Source organism: Zonotrichia albicollis, chromosome 3 (assembly GCF_047830755.1).
Source record: "Zonotrichia albicollis isolate bZonAlb1 chromosome 3, bZonAlb1.hap1, whole genome shotgun sequence".
Lineage (NCBI taxonomy): Eukaryota > Metazoa > Chordata > Aves > Passeriformes > Passerellidae > Zonotrichia > Zonotrichia albicollis.
Genome location: NC_133821.1, coordinates 55,550,889 through 55,568,813, shown reverse-complemented (window position 1 = coordinate 55,568,813; position 17,925 = coordinate 55,550,889). Strand labels below are relative to the sequence as shown.

General features: G+C 36.8%; 1 protein-coding gene across 4 annotated transcripts in view; it reads left to right on the top strand.

The window, feature by feature from the left end:
- The window catches only part of ARID4B (AT-rich interaction domain 4B), an 86,783-nt gene that overhangs the window by 54,219 nt on the left and 14,639 nt on the right, over positions 1 to 17,925 (top strand). For 3 of the 4 annotated variants that reach the window (XM_014267425.3, XM_074537495.1, XM_074537494.1), the window contains exons 12-17: positions 931 to 1,003; positions 2,057 to 2,151; positions 3,255 to 3,352; positions 3,559 to 3,826; positions 4,820 to 4,992; positions 14,770 to 15,015. In XM_014267425.3, the coding sequence (XP_014122900.1) occupies positions 931 to 1,003; positions 2,057 to 2,151; positions 3,255 to 3,352; positions 3,559 to 3,826; positions 4,820 to 4,992; positions 14,770 to 15,015 (953 nt within the window). The remainder of the gene's footprint in view (positions 1 to 930; positions 1,004 to 2,056; positions 2,152 to 3,254; positions 3,353 to 3,558; positions 3,827 to 4,819; positions 4,993 to 14,769; positions 15,016 to 17,925) is intronic. The other variant, XM_074537496.1, reaches the window with a different exon arrangement.

Genomic DNA, 17,925 nt, shown 5'->3' with positions numbered 1-17,925 from the left:
GGAGACTGTTGAAGAATGGAAATTCTAAACATGGAATGTAAATGCACCAAAGAAAAATAATTTACTTTAGATTACTGAATAACTAGTTATTTTTGGAAACTCTACGGGTAGTATTAAACATTAATCAATTCATATTTGGTGTATTGTTTTGCAGTAGCTCAGTCATCAGAATTTGAAATGTTAATATCTTATTGCTACTAGTTGTGGCAAGCCCCATTTCCAAAGAAATTATGAGGTGTTAGAAAGTAAGCCATAGTGCGTTGTTATGAAACTGCACTGTTTATTAATCTAAGTAAATCTAATACAAAGGTTTATTAGTGCAATGAACTGAACTTCCAAAATATCCATTGTTATTTCAGTTCTGGGATTGATCCTGCTCAGCACACGCCCAGCTGGTGCCCCATGGCAGTTCGCATGCAGTGCCATTGGCTGCGGTTTGCCAGTACAGTGGATTAGAACTCCTAAGAAAGTGCAAGCACCATTTGCTCTTTGATTTCACCTCTGAAAGTGACGTAGTGTGTCCAGGAACCAAGGAGTCACTTAACTGCAGTAGAAATAGAGCTGACATTTCTGATAGAATCTCTTGGTCATTACTAGCTCTGTCTCCCAGACTTTCTGCATAAATGGACGAAATTGAGAACACCTCGATCTGTGGTGTCACTTACCATACTTCTGTGATCAGTCAGAAATCCAATCTCGATGTATGTTTACAGTCAATGTTTTATGTATTTTGAAACACTGTAGTTTATAAAACTTGGTTTCATGTGGCATAGCACTGAGAGCATGGATCTCTCTGTGCCATATCCTGTTGCTGACTACAGTAAAACAAGCTTAAACATTTAAACTTAAGTTATCACTGCCTTATGTTTCTTAATGAAGGAGTGTAACTCAGAATGGTGACAGTTTTCTTTCATGCATTGCTTTAAACAGGAGGAAATAGAACCATTTCCTGAAGAACGAGAGAACTTTCTTCAGCAATTGTACAAGTTCATGGAAGACAGAGGTAGGCATTTTAATGAGCAGTACTTTGAAAAATTGAGCCTGTAAACTGGTAGTGCTTTGCAGTACAGTTTTGGAAACAGGGAAACTGTATTTATGCCTTCTGTCTTCCCTTCTATTTGGAAGATGAGTCTGTCACTTGACTCATCTCCTAAAATGCAGTCCCAGATTTCTGCTTTCAGAAATAAATGGATATATATATATAAATATCTATCCTATTATGTTTTGCATATATTGTACTGTTTGCCATAGTGTACTTATAGTGTGTATAATCAAACATTTAATACTTTCAATCATAATAATTTATATTCTCAGTTTAATAAATTTGAAATACTGACACATTCATCTTTTAGGTCATGGAAAAATACATTTACTTTGTGCTAATTTTCTTTTGTGAATCTTGATAACTTAAGTGCATGAACATTACCCATAAACTGAGATGTTTTTGAAAGCCAGTACTAGTCATTATGTTAAATCTTTACCAGGTTTTTATATATTGCAAGAAAAGGCAGGAGTGAGGGTATCTGTATTTAAATTACTATTATAACTGGTTAAATTAGCATCTTCTTATTGCTATATGAAATGAGTTAAACTGTTCACAAGAGATGACAATGTGGTAGCTACTGCTAGTACAGTAGCATAGGAAGTTTCAGCTCTTGAAGCATTATGGGTTTGCTCCTGTTGAGAGTTGGTTTGGGTTTTTCTAAATCAGTGAAAGGACTATTGCAGTTTCAGATGTAATTATTTCAGTGGAAGAAATAAAAATATGTACAATATAGTTAGCAAGAAAATTTGCATAATTTCTGCATGTTCAGTAATGTATGGAAGAATGTAAATATATGCATTAAATAACATTATATATATGCATTAAATAACATAACCCATTTTCCCTCTAGTTCAGTAAGACTGTAGAGTTTAATTTTAATGAAAAGAAAGTACCAGATGCAGGAGATGGAGTTTAAAATATTGTATTTAATAATAGTGCATATGATGTGAATTTCATGTTATTCTGAAAAAAATATTTCAAAACACCCTAACAACTGTTTTTGTTACCCAGGGACTCCCATTAACAAACGACCTGTATTAGGATATAGAAATTTGAATCTCTTCAAATTATTCAGACTTGTACACAAGCTTGGAGGATTTGATAACGTGAGTATTAGTATGATGAGTACTCCAGAGCCATAAAACCTGAGGATGCTGTTTATTATTGTGAAATAATTTATTACTCTGTGAAGTACCGATAAATAACACAGGACCATTAGATGTATAAGTTTTCTACTATGACTGCATAAGACACCTTGTAGCTCTAAAAGCCATGTTTTAACATGAACCAGAACTGGTTAGAAGCTAAACAAATTACACATCTACTCAGCATGTTTAATTATTGCTGCAAAAAAATCAGCCAGCACATGTGTTTTTGGAATACTTCAAGAAACATTTGTCTGATAAAGTTGTTACCGCCATGTGAAAGGAGTCACTGCTCAGTAAAATCTCAAATACAACCAATTTAGTGGCCTGATGTGAGGCCCTTCATTTCTATTTATTCTGGGCAGTGTAAAGAAGAATTTGAGACTGGTCTTGGGAGGAGTAATTGAAATACATTGAATTCATGGCCAAGCAGATTCTGTTTGTGCTTTGAACTGCTTCCCATGAATGTAGCCTGCCAGCTGAGGAGGTCTGTTTGTGCAGTGATGCCTTTCTGACAGACAGGACAGGATGTGGTACTGGCTATTGCAGTACATCTGCTTTACCTTCACAGATGGTTAGAAATGGGCACGTCACGGGTCTTTGTCACCAAAGGGCATGCTAAGGACATAATGACAGACTGGTAGGCACTGTGGCTGGTGCAGCACTACCAGGGCTGAGTATTGCTAATGCTTTGACTTCTTTTTTTCTTTCCAATTTAATTAAAATTCTAGCTCTGATGCTTAAGAATTACTTTAAATATAAAATAAAAAGAAAATATGATGTACTGATTTTTCTGATAGCTAGATTTTCTTTCCTCTGTTTTATTGCCACCTGGAGAGGAAAGCCTGCTGTGGCTTGTTGCATTGCAGAAACGCTAAATTGCTTAAAGTGATTACATTAGACAGCAGTTTACATTACAGTGAAATACTGTGTGTGTGATAAATAGTAATTTTATAGATCAGAGTAAATTACTTACATTTATTTTCTGAAGCTGTAAACTTTATCAATTTAGGTTTTTTGTCAGTGAATTAATTCAAAAACAATGACTTCATTGTCTTTAACAGATTGAAAGTGGAGCAGTGTGGAAGCAAGTTTATCAAGATCTTGGAATCCCTGTATTAAATTCAGCTGCAGGATATAATGTTAAATGTGCATACAGAAAGTAAGTAATAAAGCCATGTAGTTTATGCTAAAACTACAGTGAACTGAAGTGATGCTGTGTTAGGGGTAATATACATAAAATCCATAACTCTTTGTTTATAATGCAGTTTTAAGGCTTTAAACCTCCTGCCCATGTTTAGCTTCTCTAGGTTGGATTTTCCTTCTTTAGTCAAACTTGCTTATCACAAACAATTTTTTTTTTTTTAGATACCTCTATGGTTTTGAAGAATATTGTACATCAGCTAACATTGAATTTCAAATGGCATTGCCAGAGAAAGTGACAAACAAGCCTTGTAAAGACTGTGAAAAAGAAAAAGAATTGAAGATGCGTGAAGATCCAGAGCAGGATGCAAAAGAGATAAAAGTGGACAAGGATGAGCGCAAGCAGGAAGAAGTAGCAGTAGTACAACCAGAAGAAAAAAAGTCAGCTGAGAATGATAATGAAAGTAAAGAAAATGATAAGCCCTCTGTTCTGGTAATATATTTTAAAGTTCATCTTGTATCTTGTTTATAAAGTCTGTTGGTGTGTTAATAACCATGAATTAATATAAAGATGGAAATTTCTATGATGGATTTAAAATAAAACAAAAGCTCACTGTAAACCTAATTCAGAACAAGACCTTTGAGCTGTATTTACCCTAGGTGCCTGTTTTTGGGGGTCATGATGTCAAAATGTCCAACTTGTTAGAGAACAGGTCCAACATTTCATTTATTTGAGGGCCTCCTGGGTGAAATGAAGACTAATTAGTATCCAGCTTTATCTTTATCTGGGTAATGCATGCTCACAGCTAACTATATTGCTGGTATTTTCATCATCCATTTAACTATGTAAATACTCATAATAATACTCACAAATACTGCTGTTACTTTGGTGTTCCAATGAAACAAGTGAAGCTCTACAAAGACCTGGGCCATATTATGTACACATGGTCTAATATAGTTTAGTGGTCCAGAGAACCAAATGTTTATAGCTTTTCACAATCCACTGTTGACTCAGTGGCTTTAGCAGTGGAAGTTCAGGGCCATAAACTGATGTGCTGCACTGTACAGGCCTTAGAGTTTGCTGTGGAAGCAGTGTGGCTCCTCAAGTGTCAGTGTGCAACACAGCTGTAATGTGTGCTGGTATTCTCTGGGAGGAATCCCACACAGACCACTACTGGTATTTCTGCATCCCAAATGGAAACATGCTTTGTGAAGTGTTTGTCTTTGGGATTGCTTTGCAGTCCAGGTCTAAGAGCTGCATGCCAATATCATTGTGATAAAACAAGCTAGGACCCTGGCTGCAACTTTAAACTGTTAGGATTAGCTTAAGACTTTCAAAAGGAAAAGCAGCAGAGATGCTCTAATTTTAGGACAAGCCCCACACTGTAGCATTGTCTGGCTCTTATGACTTCGGTGTGTTTCGTCTGCCTTTTCTTAAATCCTTTGTTTTCACCTTGTGAGTTGACTAAAGGTTTTGTTGTCCTAGGGAAACAAAAAAAATTTGCCAGATTCTGTGTTTACTCAGCCTGATCAAGAAAAGGACTTAAATGTAATCAAAACTGAAGATGAAATCAAATTGGAGGATAAAGAGGAGGAGAAGATCAAAGAAATGGAAAATTCTACAGTAAATGCAGATGCTGAAGAAAAAGAAAAATCAGGGTAAGTTACGCTGTTTCTAATCAAATGAGACATAGGCGTTTTTTAAATTTTAGTCTTGTAATTTGAACTTCAAATCAGACATGCCTTTGTTAATTAGACTTGTATCTTCCAGAGACCAATGTGTTCATGACTTTGTTGTGGTTAGGCCATTGAAGTTCATTGATCTGTTTTTAAAGGAAAAGGCACCCTAAGCTTTATAGGTTCCAGGCCTAAATGTAAGCTGAGTAACAGCAGAATATACAAAGCATAGGTCACTAAGTAACAGCAGAATATACAAAGCATAGGTCACTATCTGATTTAATACAAAATTATTGCAGTCATTGCCAGGAGTATTTTCATACCTGACTTTGGTACAAGTATAAGGCAAACTTGTGTACTTTTGCTTTTGGACAGAGGTGTGTAACATGGTAAAAGGTGGAAGTACCTTGCATTGCTCAGTTAACAGCCTTGCTGTTGAATAGGCCTGGTACTGGTAGGAGTCTCTTGTGCAGACCTTCAGACAGGTGGTTTGAAAGTAGGGATGCTCAGGGCCATCTAATCAGTGAGTCTGTGTGAATCATTTGGTTCATGGAATGGGCAGGTTTTCCTGTTTCAGTGCAGGAAAATCTCACAAGTGTTTTTCAGCAGCCACACAAAAAAATTACAACCTGAATATAGTCCTCATTAATCCCCAGTGTGTTAACAATTTGTATTCTTATAATTAAAACTCTCATACAGTATGATTTCTGGTATTAAGAACACAACAATTCCCCTTAGAGGTCACATAGATCTCTTTTAATACAGTATTTGTCTTCAATAAAACCCAGTAACAGATGCTTAAGGGAGAAGCTGTTACAAGAGGGAAAGCAGATAATGACACTTCCTTATACTTTCACAGCAATCTGTTTATCAGGGATGTGTTGGGTTTTGTTGGGTTTTTTGTAGTTAATACCATCTGTTGCCTGACCAGTAATTCCTTTGTTCATTCCAGCAATTTTGTTGATTAGTAGATCAGCTGTCTTGTCTTGATCTTCTGTGTAAATATTATTAGCTCTTAATGCTTCTTCTGGCCCATTAAAAATTGTGGCCAGAATGTCATGGTTTAGTATATTAATTTCTGATTCATTGGTAGTAGTTATTTTATTTTAGATTTTCACTTTTTTAGTGGATTCTGGAATGATCCTTTTGTAAAAGCCTTTTGTCGTCCTGAATATTTTCAGCGAGATTTCATTGACAATTTCTGTAACTCAGAAATGCAGAATAGAGAAAAACCAAGTTTACCTGAATTCAGTTGAAAAGCCTTTTCTTTATGGATGTGATTTTGTTTGTATCCTATGTAAACTTTTCTTTTTTAAAATACTAATTGCTGGACTTTGTTGCATTTGCTATTTTTAATGTGAACTAGATGAGTTGTACTTTAACAGGTTTGCAATATTTTCAGAATTATTAAAGACTGATTTTACAGTGCTGCTTTCAAAATATCGCGCTAAATAGATGGAAAACTTTGCAATGCTCAGAGAATAGCAGTTTTTAAAATTCTCTAAAGTCTGTATTTGTATGTGTGTATGTTTGTGATGTTACTTTATGTTTATTTATATGCCTGAAAAGTATGGTGGTTTCATGCTTACCATGCTGCAGCAGTAAATGGTACATGAAAAGTTAAAAGCTGTATATGCTTTTCAGTAATCCTTTATTTTAACTTTTTTAAGTTGGGGTGTTTTTAACCCCAGTTCATGTCAATTTGCATTATTTATTGCATCAAAAATGTTATTAGTGTTCCTGGTTTTTTAATTATGAAAACAACAAAAATCTGTAGAGAATTTCCTTTCAGGTTTTCCCAATTCACCTGATAGCAGTCGAGTGAATTCTTTTCCCTCTGCTCCTCCTTACTCATCCCAGTGGAAAAGTCTTCCAACTAGTATTTTTGCTATTATGACTCATGGAAGATTGTAATGAGTTGCTTAGAATGGAAAGAATAACTCTAAAAAGAGATGTAGGTGGTGATGTGGTCATTGCTGGGAGGTATGCTGTGTTTGAAGGGATAATTTATATTACAATAGTTGAACACTTATAGCAGATAATTGCAAGTATTTATAAGCAGTGTTACTGTAGTAGCACTGTTAGCATGATTACTTTTCCCTTTTACTCTCTCAGACAGATAGGGAGTACAAAATGCACTTGTGTCAGCTTTTAAGAGTTTTTAAAAATGTCACTGTCATCGTAAGTGCTAACATAAAGATTTAAAGGAAATTTATGGAGCATTTTATTAGATGTTGTACTTCCCTATACCCAACTTCATGGATTAGAAGTGGCAGAACTTATACAAAAGTGGAAATGCTGTGGTTGGAGTTCTTTGTTGAACTGAAATCCAAAATGAAAGCAGGCATTTTTAATTTAAGGCATTTTAATTTTAATTACACACACCAATACTTGAAATGCAATCAAAATAGATCAGTCTGAAATTCAGACTGAAATTTTGTTATTTGGTATATTTAAAATGCCTTCCTATAATTTTTTTTAAGTTATGGACCATTTGTCCTTCACAGTCCTGACAAAATAGCTAAACAAATTAAATCTAATGTTATATTAGGCAAACTTTTAGAGTTTTCTGTTTGTGTTTATATCTGTAGGACTTTGGACATATTCATGTGGCTTATTTGTCTATAGACACAAGGAACCATGAGGATAGAAAAACTTCTGGGTTTCTTCTTGCTGACTTTCTTATGGGAGGACTGGATGTAATTCCCAGCTTCCAAATCTCAGGAAATACTTCTGGAGGCCAGGCTTGTTTATTTTCTCCAAGTTTTGTTTCTCAGTGCAATCCCATGCATCTCAAACTTGAGATTGCTACCACTTGAATTGTATGGTTCCACCTACACAGACTTTAACAATATGATGAAGAGGAAGAAAGGCTGAATTTTCTCTTCCTTTCTTCCCCAGAGTGCCAGTTTCTTGCCTGCTTGTGTATCTGTGAGCACTGGGAGTAGAGATTCAAAGGGCACTTTGCCCTTTATTCTGTACATGCTTCTCTTGTTCGCTTTTTTTCTATGGGTTATTGTTTTCCTGTGACTAGTGGAAGATACCTGTGCTCAATGCAGGTTGTACAACTTGTGATCATTAAAACAAGTTTTTAAAAAAGCCAGTAATGTGTCTGTCCCAGAGGGTCTTTTACAAAACTGATTTTGTAAATCATCCTTTTCCATAGCATCCAAAAAATAGTTATACTTGGCCAATGAATAAAGAAGAAATTTCAAAATCCTTCTTCTTGAGAAGTTCCTACAAACTTGATGTTGTGGAAGTCAAATGTAGCATTACATGGTTGGTGTGCTGTTTCCTTTGTAGCATCCAATAATATCAACTGTTTTAACTTGTTGAACACTTGAGTCAAAGTCAGCAAATGGGGAACAGAACTGTTTTTCTACACAATGAGCAGTGTAGACAATTGAATGTGTTCCAAGGAGATGGAAGTCAGCAGCCTAGTGGAGATTTTAGAAGGTATGGGTTTTTTAGTACAGGCTAATAAAATGACAGGTAAATCTTTAAAAATTTCATAGAAGGTGCAGTTTGGAAATGAAAGTGTAGGTTAATTGCTATACAACCAATATCAGTAAGATTTTTTTCTCCCCCCAGATAGTTAATTGTATGTTGGTTTTGGAGTCTTTATTGAGAATTTTTTTTGTTGGTTTTGTGTTTTATTTTGGTTTTTACACTTTGCTCTGAGGAATCTGGAACAGACCACTATCAAGAACTTAATACTGAAATCAAAGTTTAAATGCTGAGAATCTGGGTAATTTTTTCTTCTCAACAAAAATTGGCAGCAGACTTATGTATGGGTAATATTTGGATTTTTGAGTTGCCTGGGTGAAATTCTTTTAGGAATCCCAATTCCAGTACACAGACATAGCAAGAGGTTTTGTTCTTGTATTTTTCTTGTGGCTGAGGTGCTGCCTTAACACCAGGAAGGGCTGCCATCTCTGGATCTTACCTTGTTCTTGCTCATCAGACTCATTTTCACAAGCCCTTCTTTGGTCTTAGAAACTTCTTGAATTTATTTGTTTCTTGCTCTTGAAAATGGTTTAATTTTTTTTATTTTCTCGAAAGAATGTGTGAACAAATATCCTTAAGGAATTTAAGAAACCTACACACTTCTGGTTGTCTGATACTGATGGTTTAGGTCTTTATGGTGTGGTTTTCTGGTAGCTGGTACTATCATGTTTTGACAATATCATAAGGTGAAAATGCTAAACATTCAGTCTTTGGTTTAATTCTTTTTAAGACTATCAGCCATTCATTCACGTGCAAGGGAAAAATCTTAATCTTAAAGCTGTTAACCTGCATCTTTCATGCAGTAGTAACATTTTCCCTCCTGTAAGCAGTAGGAGGGGACTAGGAATAATAAAAACAGTAGTTGGAAACTAAGTCCAGATGGGCATGGTTTCATGTGAAGGATTTTGCTGGGGGGTATTGCCCCTGTGGAGTAAGAGATCTACTTGCTGTGCCTGTGCTGCTACTGAAACTTTCTGTACAAGAGTTAAATTTTCTGATAACACCAGTTAGGGATTTTCTGAAAGCAGTTTACAGTGGGCTTATATAATAGTCAGAAGCTTCATTTCATGTATGGGAGAAAGACATTGTTAGAGACAATGTTTTCTTCAGGTCCTTATCTCTTGAAATGACACATCATTGTGGTGGTGGATCTGAAATGGTAGCAAGAAGGTTAGAATCTTTTGGAGTGTAGAATATTTGATATAAAAGGCATATCTGTTAGCTTCTGAAGAGTTGAGAACTATATATTGAGATAGCTTTCTCCAGTTTAATTCAAATTTATGTGGAATTGATTAGCTTGGGAGAATGGAGAACAATGTGCCATGTTCAGTGCTTTGTAGTGTAAACGTATGGTCAGAATTTTAAATTGTTGGTGTGTATGCTAAAGGAAAATGCCTATAAGAACCATACTTAGTAGTTTTATTTATAGGAATATATTTCAGTGCTCTTGTGATGTGTGTTCTTTTATGTATTTCAACTGGCTTTGTATGAGGAAAGAAGTTCATTGCATAGTCATGTTTTCAGAAACAGTCTAATTGATTGTTTTTTCTTAACATAGAATCCAGACTGATACATACATACATGTAATGACTGCTTTTGATAAAGCAATAATCTGCAGATGACACAATAATGAAGTGTAGAGTGGCAGTGTAAGTGTACTGGCTCTTTGTATGGAATGGAAGGGAGACATCTGATTTGGGAAAAGTGATTCTGCCATCATATTTTACACAGCAAATGGTCACTGTGCAGGTTATTAACCACGGTGGCTGTCACCAAGGGTTACGTGTGTGGGAGACACCCTTGGCTGTCACCAAGGGTTACGTGTGTGGGAGAGTCTTTAAACACTCATCGGATACTGGATGCTTCCAAGGCAAATGTGAACCAGTGCTGTAAAAGCAGGAAGGGCTGTACTCTTCAGTCAGACTTTGGAACCACTTTTTATCCTTTTGAGGAATGTTTCAGCACGTGGCTGAGTGATGAGAAGGGATCACGTGAGGTGCTGTCACCTGTCTGGCAGCAGAGGAGCGCGCTGGTCACAGCCAACGTGCTGCATGATTGAAGTGGGCTGTACTGCGCTCAGGTGTGACTCAGATCAAGGCAGTGCCTTCCCCTTGCCTTGGGACAAGGGACCCCAACTGCATTTATTCCAACTTTCTGTGTGCAGACAGAAGTCCCTGGGACTTCTCTTTTCAGATTTTCCATGTTACTTCAGAGGTGCTGTGGCTCAAACCGACTGGCAGTCATATAGCGTGCAGCCACTGTCTCTCTCCTCCCACCCTGCTGCATCCAAAACAGAGCACTGTGCTACCAAGGAGAGAAAATCTCTATCCCAGCCAAAACCAGACCGAGAGGGTAGACAAATACTGGTGATTTTTGGAGACATGTTATTTTGTGGAATTAAAGATGTGATTCCATTATCATGGCGTGAGTGAAGGTCTCAGTGACCTTGAAACTTAAGGTCACTTGGTGACCTGAAGTCACCATCACATCTGTGACTGGCAATTTGAAAAGAGACTGAACATCTTTCAGCTCTGTATTATGAGAAGTAGAGGTTAAATTATGCTCTAGGATGAGAAAAGGGAAAAAAATAAGCAGGAAACAAAAATAGAAGCTAATTCCTAAACTTGAAGTATCAATTATACTAGAGTTTATTTCTGCTAGTGATTCAATTAACTGTAATGACTTAATTAAGCCAATACTTGAAATAATCTTGCTTCCTCAAATTTTAGAATAACCCCTGAAAAAATAATCTTGCATGTGCCATCTCACCTGCTGTGTGTACCAGTTTGGTGCATCAGGGGAAGTGTGCTGGAGTAGGGTTAGGTTTGCTGCAAAACAGGTATTCTGGGAGGCAGATGTAATGTTCCAAATCACACTTTCATAGGTTTCACCTGGGCTTTGTAACAGCTCGTGTTTAGTGCCAGAGAATGTGGGCTGAAGGAGATTTGCATGATGCTGCATTTTCTTGAGTGGTGTGAGAGCAGCAGTGTTTCATTTGTTAACCACGTCCAGTTGTTAATACACTTAATCATGGGCTTGTTGGTGTTAAATCTTTATATTGACTGAGAGTGACCTACTGTGTGTGGTTTTAGCCTTTTGAGGATGTTGCCTTGTCCTTTGAAACTAATGATAAGCAATATTTGTATGTTCTAAATATTTTAATGGTTTTATTTTATTAACAAATAGTTTTGCATTTTAATTAATTCATTTCTTGCTTCTGAATGTTTATGTTCCCAGTCCTTGTGAGATGGGGTGAGGGTATTCTTTTTAGTCTGTGGTTGTAATTTGTAATGCCTTTGAGTCCTGATAAGCTTTCTGGTAATACTTTGGATTCAGGAACAGAGTTACACTTGTATTGCTGTGTCTCCTGTACATCTGCTGCTGCCTTGTTTCATCAGCTGCTGCTGGGGTTGTTCAAATTTTTGCAGCTTTGTGGTAGATATTGCTTGGTACTGGTTTTAAGTTGACAATTACTGTCTGCTGCCAAGAGGTGTGTTTCTTTTTTCTTTTCTCTTTTTTTGCCCTTCCCCCAAATGGGATTTTGACTAAACAGCATTGAAGAAAATCCAATGATCTCATGAATACATACATGGACTAATGAAGTTATGACTGTGCATACTGGATGCCTACAATCACAATTTCCTCTTAGAAACCTCACTTTTGTGGCAGTCACAGCTTCTCCTTTGTCTGCACTGCCAGATTTGAATTATTTATGGCATTATAAGACAATATCTTCCATGCAACTGTTGGTATGTGTTCTTGGGTTTTGTGTTGGGGTTTTTTTGTTGCTTTTTTTGTTCCAGGAGCTCTATGAGTGTGTTGGATTTTTCGTCTCCAAAATGATGAACCTTCTTTGCTTCTGTTTGGTTTCCAAAAACCTCAAGCTTATGATTGCTAACCAAGTTGCTCCTTAGAACACTTTTAAATTGCAGCCATCTCTGCTGCCATTTTGCTTTTGCTTCCTGACATGCCCTCCACCTATGTTCAGCCTGCTGTTCCCATCTCCTTGACCATCCAAGTTACTCACTATGATGGTTTCACACATCTCTTCCAGAAGGAACCAATTTCTGGTATTTTCATGGAATCTTTGTAGGCTGTGTTGGGACACCAAGAGGTGGGAGAGGCTCCAAATTTGTTCATCTTTCGAAAAGCCACTGGCACCATAATTACCAGTGTCTGGAAAACCCTGAATCTCCAGCATAGGCATACTTTACTTTGCAGACAGCATTCGAGGATTGTGCCCCTAGATCTTGGAGAGAAAAAAGTAGAAAGGCAGAATTCGGTTCACTGCAGTTTTGAAGTGTACTTAGTAATGGAAAATCAAAAGCTCTTCTTGTTCTTGGAGCAGTGGTGGCTCTGCTTCTGATCCCATTTTTTAAACTTTTGTATTATAATACGTGTTGTACTGAAATTAGCTAGTTAGTGGTTTTTGTTTAGTGCAGCAGAGAGTATAACTTAATTTAAATTATTAGTTGGTGCTTTTTGTTGTTAGCTGTGGAATTCTATTCAGGGATTTTTCATCTGAATCTTTCGGCACCTTTTTTCCAGATTTCCTTGCGAAGTAAATTTTGCCATAATTGAGCTTTCAAAGCTTGTTTGTTCATGTTGCATTTTTAACCCTGATGGTTTTAACTTCACTAGCAAAGTGATTCACTGAAAGTATATAGTTCTATATCTGTCTGTCTGTCTATATATCTCCTGGAAGGCTGAGACTTTGTGTGTGTATATTTATACATATACATACATATACACATAAAAAATAAAATTAAAATATTGGCCTTCTAGAATTATACTGTACAGTTCATGCCATATATACCTGAATAGATATGTCTTCCGGGACTTGGTGCACTAGACAAATATGGATTTTTTTAGCCTTTGTCTCAGTGTGTATGCACATGTGTGTATATACATATATGTATTTGTATATTTAGTGTGTCTCTGCATATATATATATATGTGACAACATTCATTTCTGAAGTAATTTTATTAAATCAGTGTGGTTATGCTACAGTTGCATTTAGCATATTGTCCTGAATTACCTTTTGCCAGCTCATTAGGTAGTAATACTGCAGTTTTACTTCTGCAAAGGAGCATCCTTTGGCAGAGAGAGAAGGTAGCTTGGCTTATCTGAGTATTTTCTACTGAAAATGTTATGGAAAGGTTTAGATTATTAATACAGACTTCTCTGTTTGTAAGCTTAACTAAAATACTGGTGTGAATCAGACTTGGAGCTTATGTTCTCTCTTACCCAGATATCCAAACATACCTGTTCCATCTATCAGGTTTTTTGATTATTGGCAGTCTGCAGTTGTTGTGAATTTAGTTAGCAACTAAGTCTGTTCTGTGTTGCACAGAGTGTGTGATTAGAATGGTACAAGGGCCAATAATGCTGCTTTATAAGTCTAATTAAGATTAGAAGGTTTTCCCCCCATTAACTTCTTTAATCTAGTCTGCCTCTTTAAGCTGATTACAGATAATTTTCAGATAACTGAGCAGCCTGTAGCTACCATTGACTGAAACTAGCAAGATTTGTAGGTTCTTACTGCTTCTGAAAATTGGTCCAAAATATCTAAAAATGTGTTCAAAATAAGCTTACTTCTGAAAGCAGTGAACACCTGCCTGTGTATATATATAGTAATTAAATGCAAGTTTGACATATTTACAATACTTTTGGTGTAATTGGCAAGGAGTGACAAGGTCATAAATTAGCACAGGTTGTTTAATTCGCTAATACAGTCACATAAGGTGCTGGGGTTTTTTTGTCCAAAATCTGGTTATGGATGCAGTAATTTCAAGCTGTTCAGATAGGGTTCATGTATTGTAATAAAACAAGGATTTTTTGGAGAAGCAAGTTCCAGGAAGCATTTGTAAAACTTGTAGGTTAAAAAGGGAATTTAGGAAATTTTCTCTGTATTGAAAAGAATTAATTTTTAAGTGGGAAAATTTTATTTAAACAAAGAGACTGCATGCAAGAATCATATAAAGATGAGTTTGAACAACTTCTACTCATAAAGATTTTGATGAATTTTTTTTCTTTTAGTCACTTTTGCACCTTACAGTCACTGGATTTTGTGTGTGTTGCTATATCCTATTTTGCTGATATTACTCAGCTGTAGTACAGTTTCTCATATTTGGAGCCTCCTGTTTCCCACTCTCTAATGCATCCACAATATTTATCAATATATGTGGTTTGGAACTGAAAAGCTTATGAAGTATCTCATATTAACTCTACAATTTTTTAAACCTTTCAAGAGATGACACGAATAAGGAAGAAGATGAAGATGAAGAAGAAGCAGAGGAGGAGGAAGAGGAGGAGGAGGAAGAAGACAACAATAACAATGAGGAAGAAGAGTTTGAATGCTATCCACCAGGCATGAAAGTCCAAGTGCGGTATGGAAGAGGGAAAAATCAAAAAATGTATGAAGCTAGTATTAAAGATTCTGACATCGAAGGTGGAGAAGTCCTTTACTTGGTGCACTACTGTGGATGGAACGTGAGGTAACTTGAGTTTTAGTTAGTGATTACTTCTTGAATTACTTCTCAAATACACTTATGAATTTTAAAAACTAAATTAAAAGACATCTGGAGTCCTAAACTTTCAGTATTGGTGTTCTGTGAAGGTCATTGTACTGTATGAAACTTAGATTTTTAACACTATATAAATGCAGGGCTTTAGTTACTTTGAAAATCATCTTAAAATCACTTGTTCAAAGAAGGCTTTATTTGTTCCCATCTTACTTTTAGATCTTCCCATGCAAGTGATACATCTCTCTTTTCAGGTTCCTCCTCTGGCTCTCTTAAGCTGATTTTCTCTGCTTCAGTATTTGAGTAGTGCATTTAGCTGAGGGAGCTCACTCTTGTCAGGGAGGCACAGCAACAGCACCCTGGTGCTGGTGTACAGGATATTTAACTGGAAAACAACAAGGTTCTTAGTGGCAAATAAGTGCACAGCGAGTAACTGCATTTCATCTGATCTTATATCTATCCTCCCTACCCCACCTCCTCCCCAGCCAGACTCTTCTTAGCCTAGTGGCTTCTTAGGCTTTCTTTAATACAAGGAGGAGCATATGGGGTTTTTTGTCTTTAGTCTAGCATTAATAGAAATAAGTGGAAGTATTTCTGTTGCTATTTCGGACATTGTTTTTCCTATTTAAAACTTGAAGCAACTTGAAAACAGTGGAGAAAACTAAAATTTTTGAGCAGCTTATAAACATGTCTGCTCCTTTCGTCAGTTTCCATGTAATTGCTCATTGTCCTTAAATATTAACTTTTAAACTTTATTACTGTCTGTAAAAAAAAAAAAAAAACAAAAACCTACAAGTCTTGTCTGAGACAAGTCTGAGGTACTTTTTTCTTATTTTTCCTTTTCTGGGAAAGCTGAGGATCTCATAACCTTCATTTGTCATCCTGCCTCTGGCCAAGAGGGCAGGACAGATGCCATTTATTCAGTTCTAGCAAGATCTGCTAGCAAAGGTAACAGAGAAGTGCAGTGCTTCTCTTGCTGCCTTGAATTCACCTCCTTGCATCAAGGCCTGGTGATTTCCAGGTGCTGCTGCCGAGGAGGAATCTCACTCTTGCCAGTTTTGGTACCGATCTTCTGTAGAATTTTGATCTACATTGATCTACAGGAATAGGATCTGACATAAACTGTCCTCAGGCAACATCTGTGAGCAGAGGGGGCTGTGAAGTCACGACATGAGGGGAGATGCAGCCTGCTCAAGGTGGGAGCTGGGGTGTGACTTGCATTCTGGTCCAGTTCTTATTGAGGAGGACTCCCTTGGAGTGCAGTTTGCCGAAATTTTCATCCTACTCACCGAAGACTACTGTGTGTACCATTCCAAGAGGTTTCTTGCTTTTAAACTCTTGTTTTGGAATTCACGTGTAAGCATAGAAGTTATTTTTCTTTGGAGCAAATACCATGCTGTTATCCGTGCTGTGAGGTGAGATGATGAGAATTTTACTTGAGCAGTTCTGCTTCAAATCTGAAGAAATGAGAAGTCAGAAATGAGTCTTCTTCACCTTGGAGATTCCAGCACCCCAGTTCTTAAAGGAGAAATCAAGATTCTAAATTTTTAATGCTGCATTTTAAGCAAATGTGCAGATTGATGTCAGAGGCATTATTTCTGTGACTAGGATATGTTTGACAATAAAAGCACTTTCAGTTAACTTGAACTCATTTGAGAAGTAAGGAGTGTTGATTGTTTGGTCTTTCTGGCAACAGGACTTGAGTTTATATTTTTACCTGGTGTTTCAAAAGAGCCCTCTGAAAGGTTTTGTGGGGGGAGTAGGATTCTTTACTGAAAAATACATCAGTGATTGAGGTTTAGCTGTGGGAGTATGCATGGACTCTGCTAAACGTGGCTAATTTTTTTCATACACGTAAAATTACTTAAATTTATGGATTTGACAAAATGTGTAAGCTTTAGCCAACATCTAAACACTTTGACAGTTTAGTATTGTGAAGATTAGTCTTGTAGGCTGTAACAGCTTGATTTGGCTTTCAGTAAGTGACAACCTGGAAAAGCAACTGCCTTAGCTGGGTAGGAAGCAATTCCCTCCTCTCCTTATTCGTTGTAGATTACTTAGCAGGGACAAATACTCTATGTACAGTAAGGGGATGTACTGAACTAGGATTTGCTAATCATCCAGAGTTTTTTTAATTCTGTCATTCTTCTGCTCCTTAAAGTTGACTTCCCTATTTCCCCTTTTGGTCAGGTCTGCCATTTAATGGCCTGTTCTTTAAACTCATAAGTTGGAGCAGAAATCCTAAATGGCTACTAATGGTTCTTATCACAAGGTAATTTCAGTATCAGTCTGGAATTCAGAATAACTGTGTGTGGGCATGCTCACATTCCTTAGGGTACTTGGAATGATGTTGGGTAAACTTGGTACTCATCCTTATTAGTTGGGGTTTTTTTTAAATGCTCTGGAACAGTGACGTTAAGAATTGTGGAACTTTTTTTTTTTAAGAGTAAATGGAAAGTGGAGAAGCTGTACAGCATTATGCTAAAGGATCTTGTTGTTACCTTCTGAGATTCAGGTGATGTGTGTGCTTGATGAAGGTCTCTGCATGGTAGTGTTCAGTGGACTCGTAGTCAAAGGGAATGGTAGAAATCTCTACCCTCCTAGAGGGACCTGTTTATGTTACCACATATTACCAGAAAAGCAGAGCAATACAGAGAAACTTCTTCTCACAAACCAGTGATGTTCTGAATCATGTGTAATACATATTTGCTTCATATGTAACTTAAACTTCTTTGGGGCTTATGGTGCCAGTTCCTTCTGCTGTAATTTTAATCTTCAGCTCCCAGTGCAAAGAACAGTTCATTGTGTGTTTGAGGGGACTTTCTTCTGCAGTGTATTCCCAGTAATTAGAGGGTGCATATTTAAAAATCATTTAGATTGATG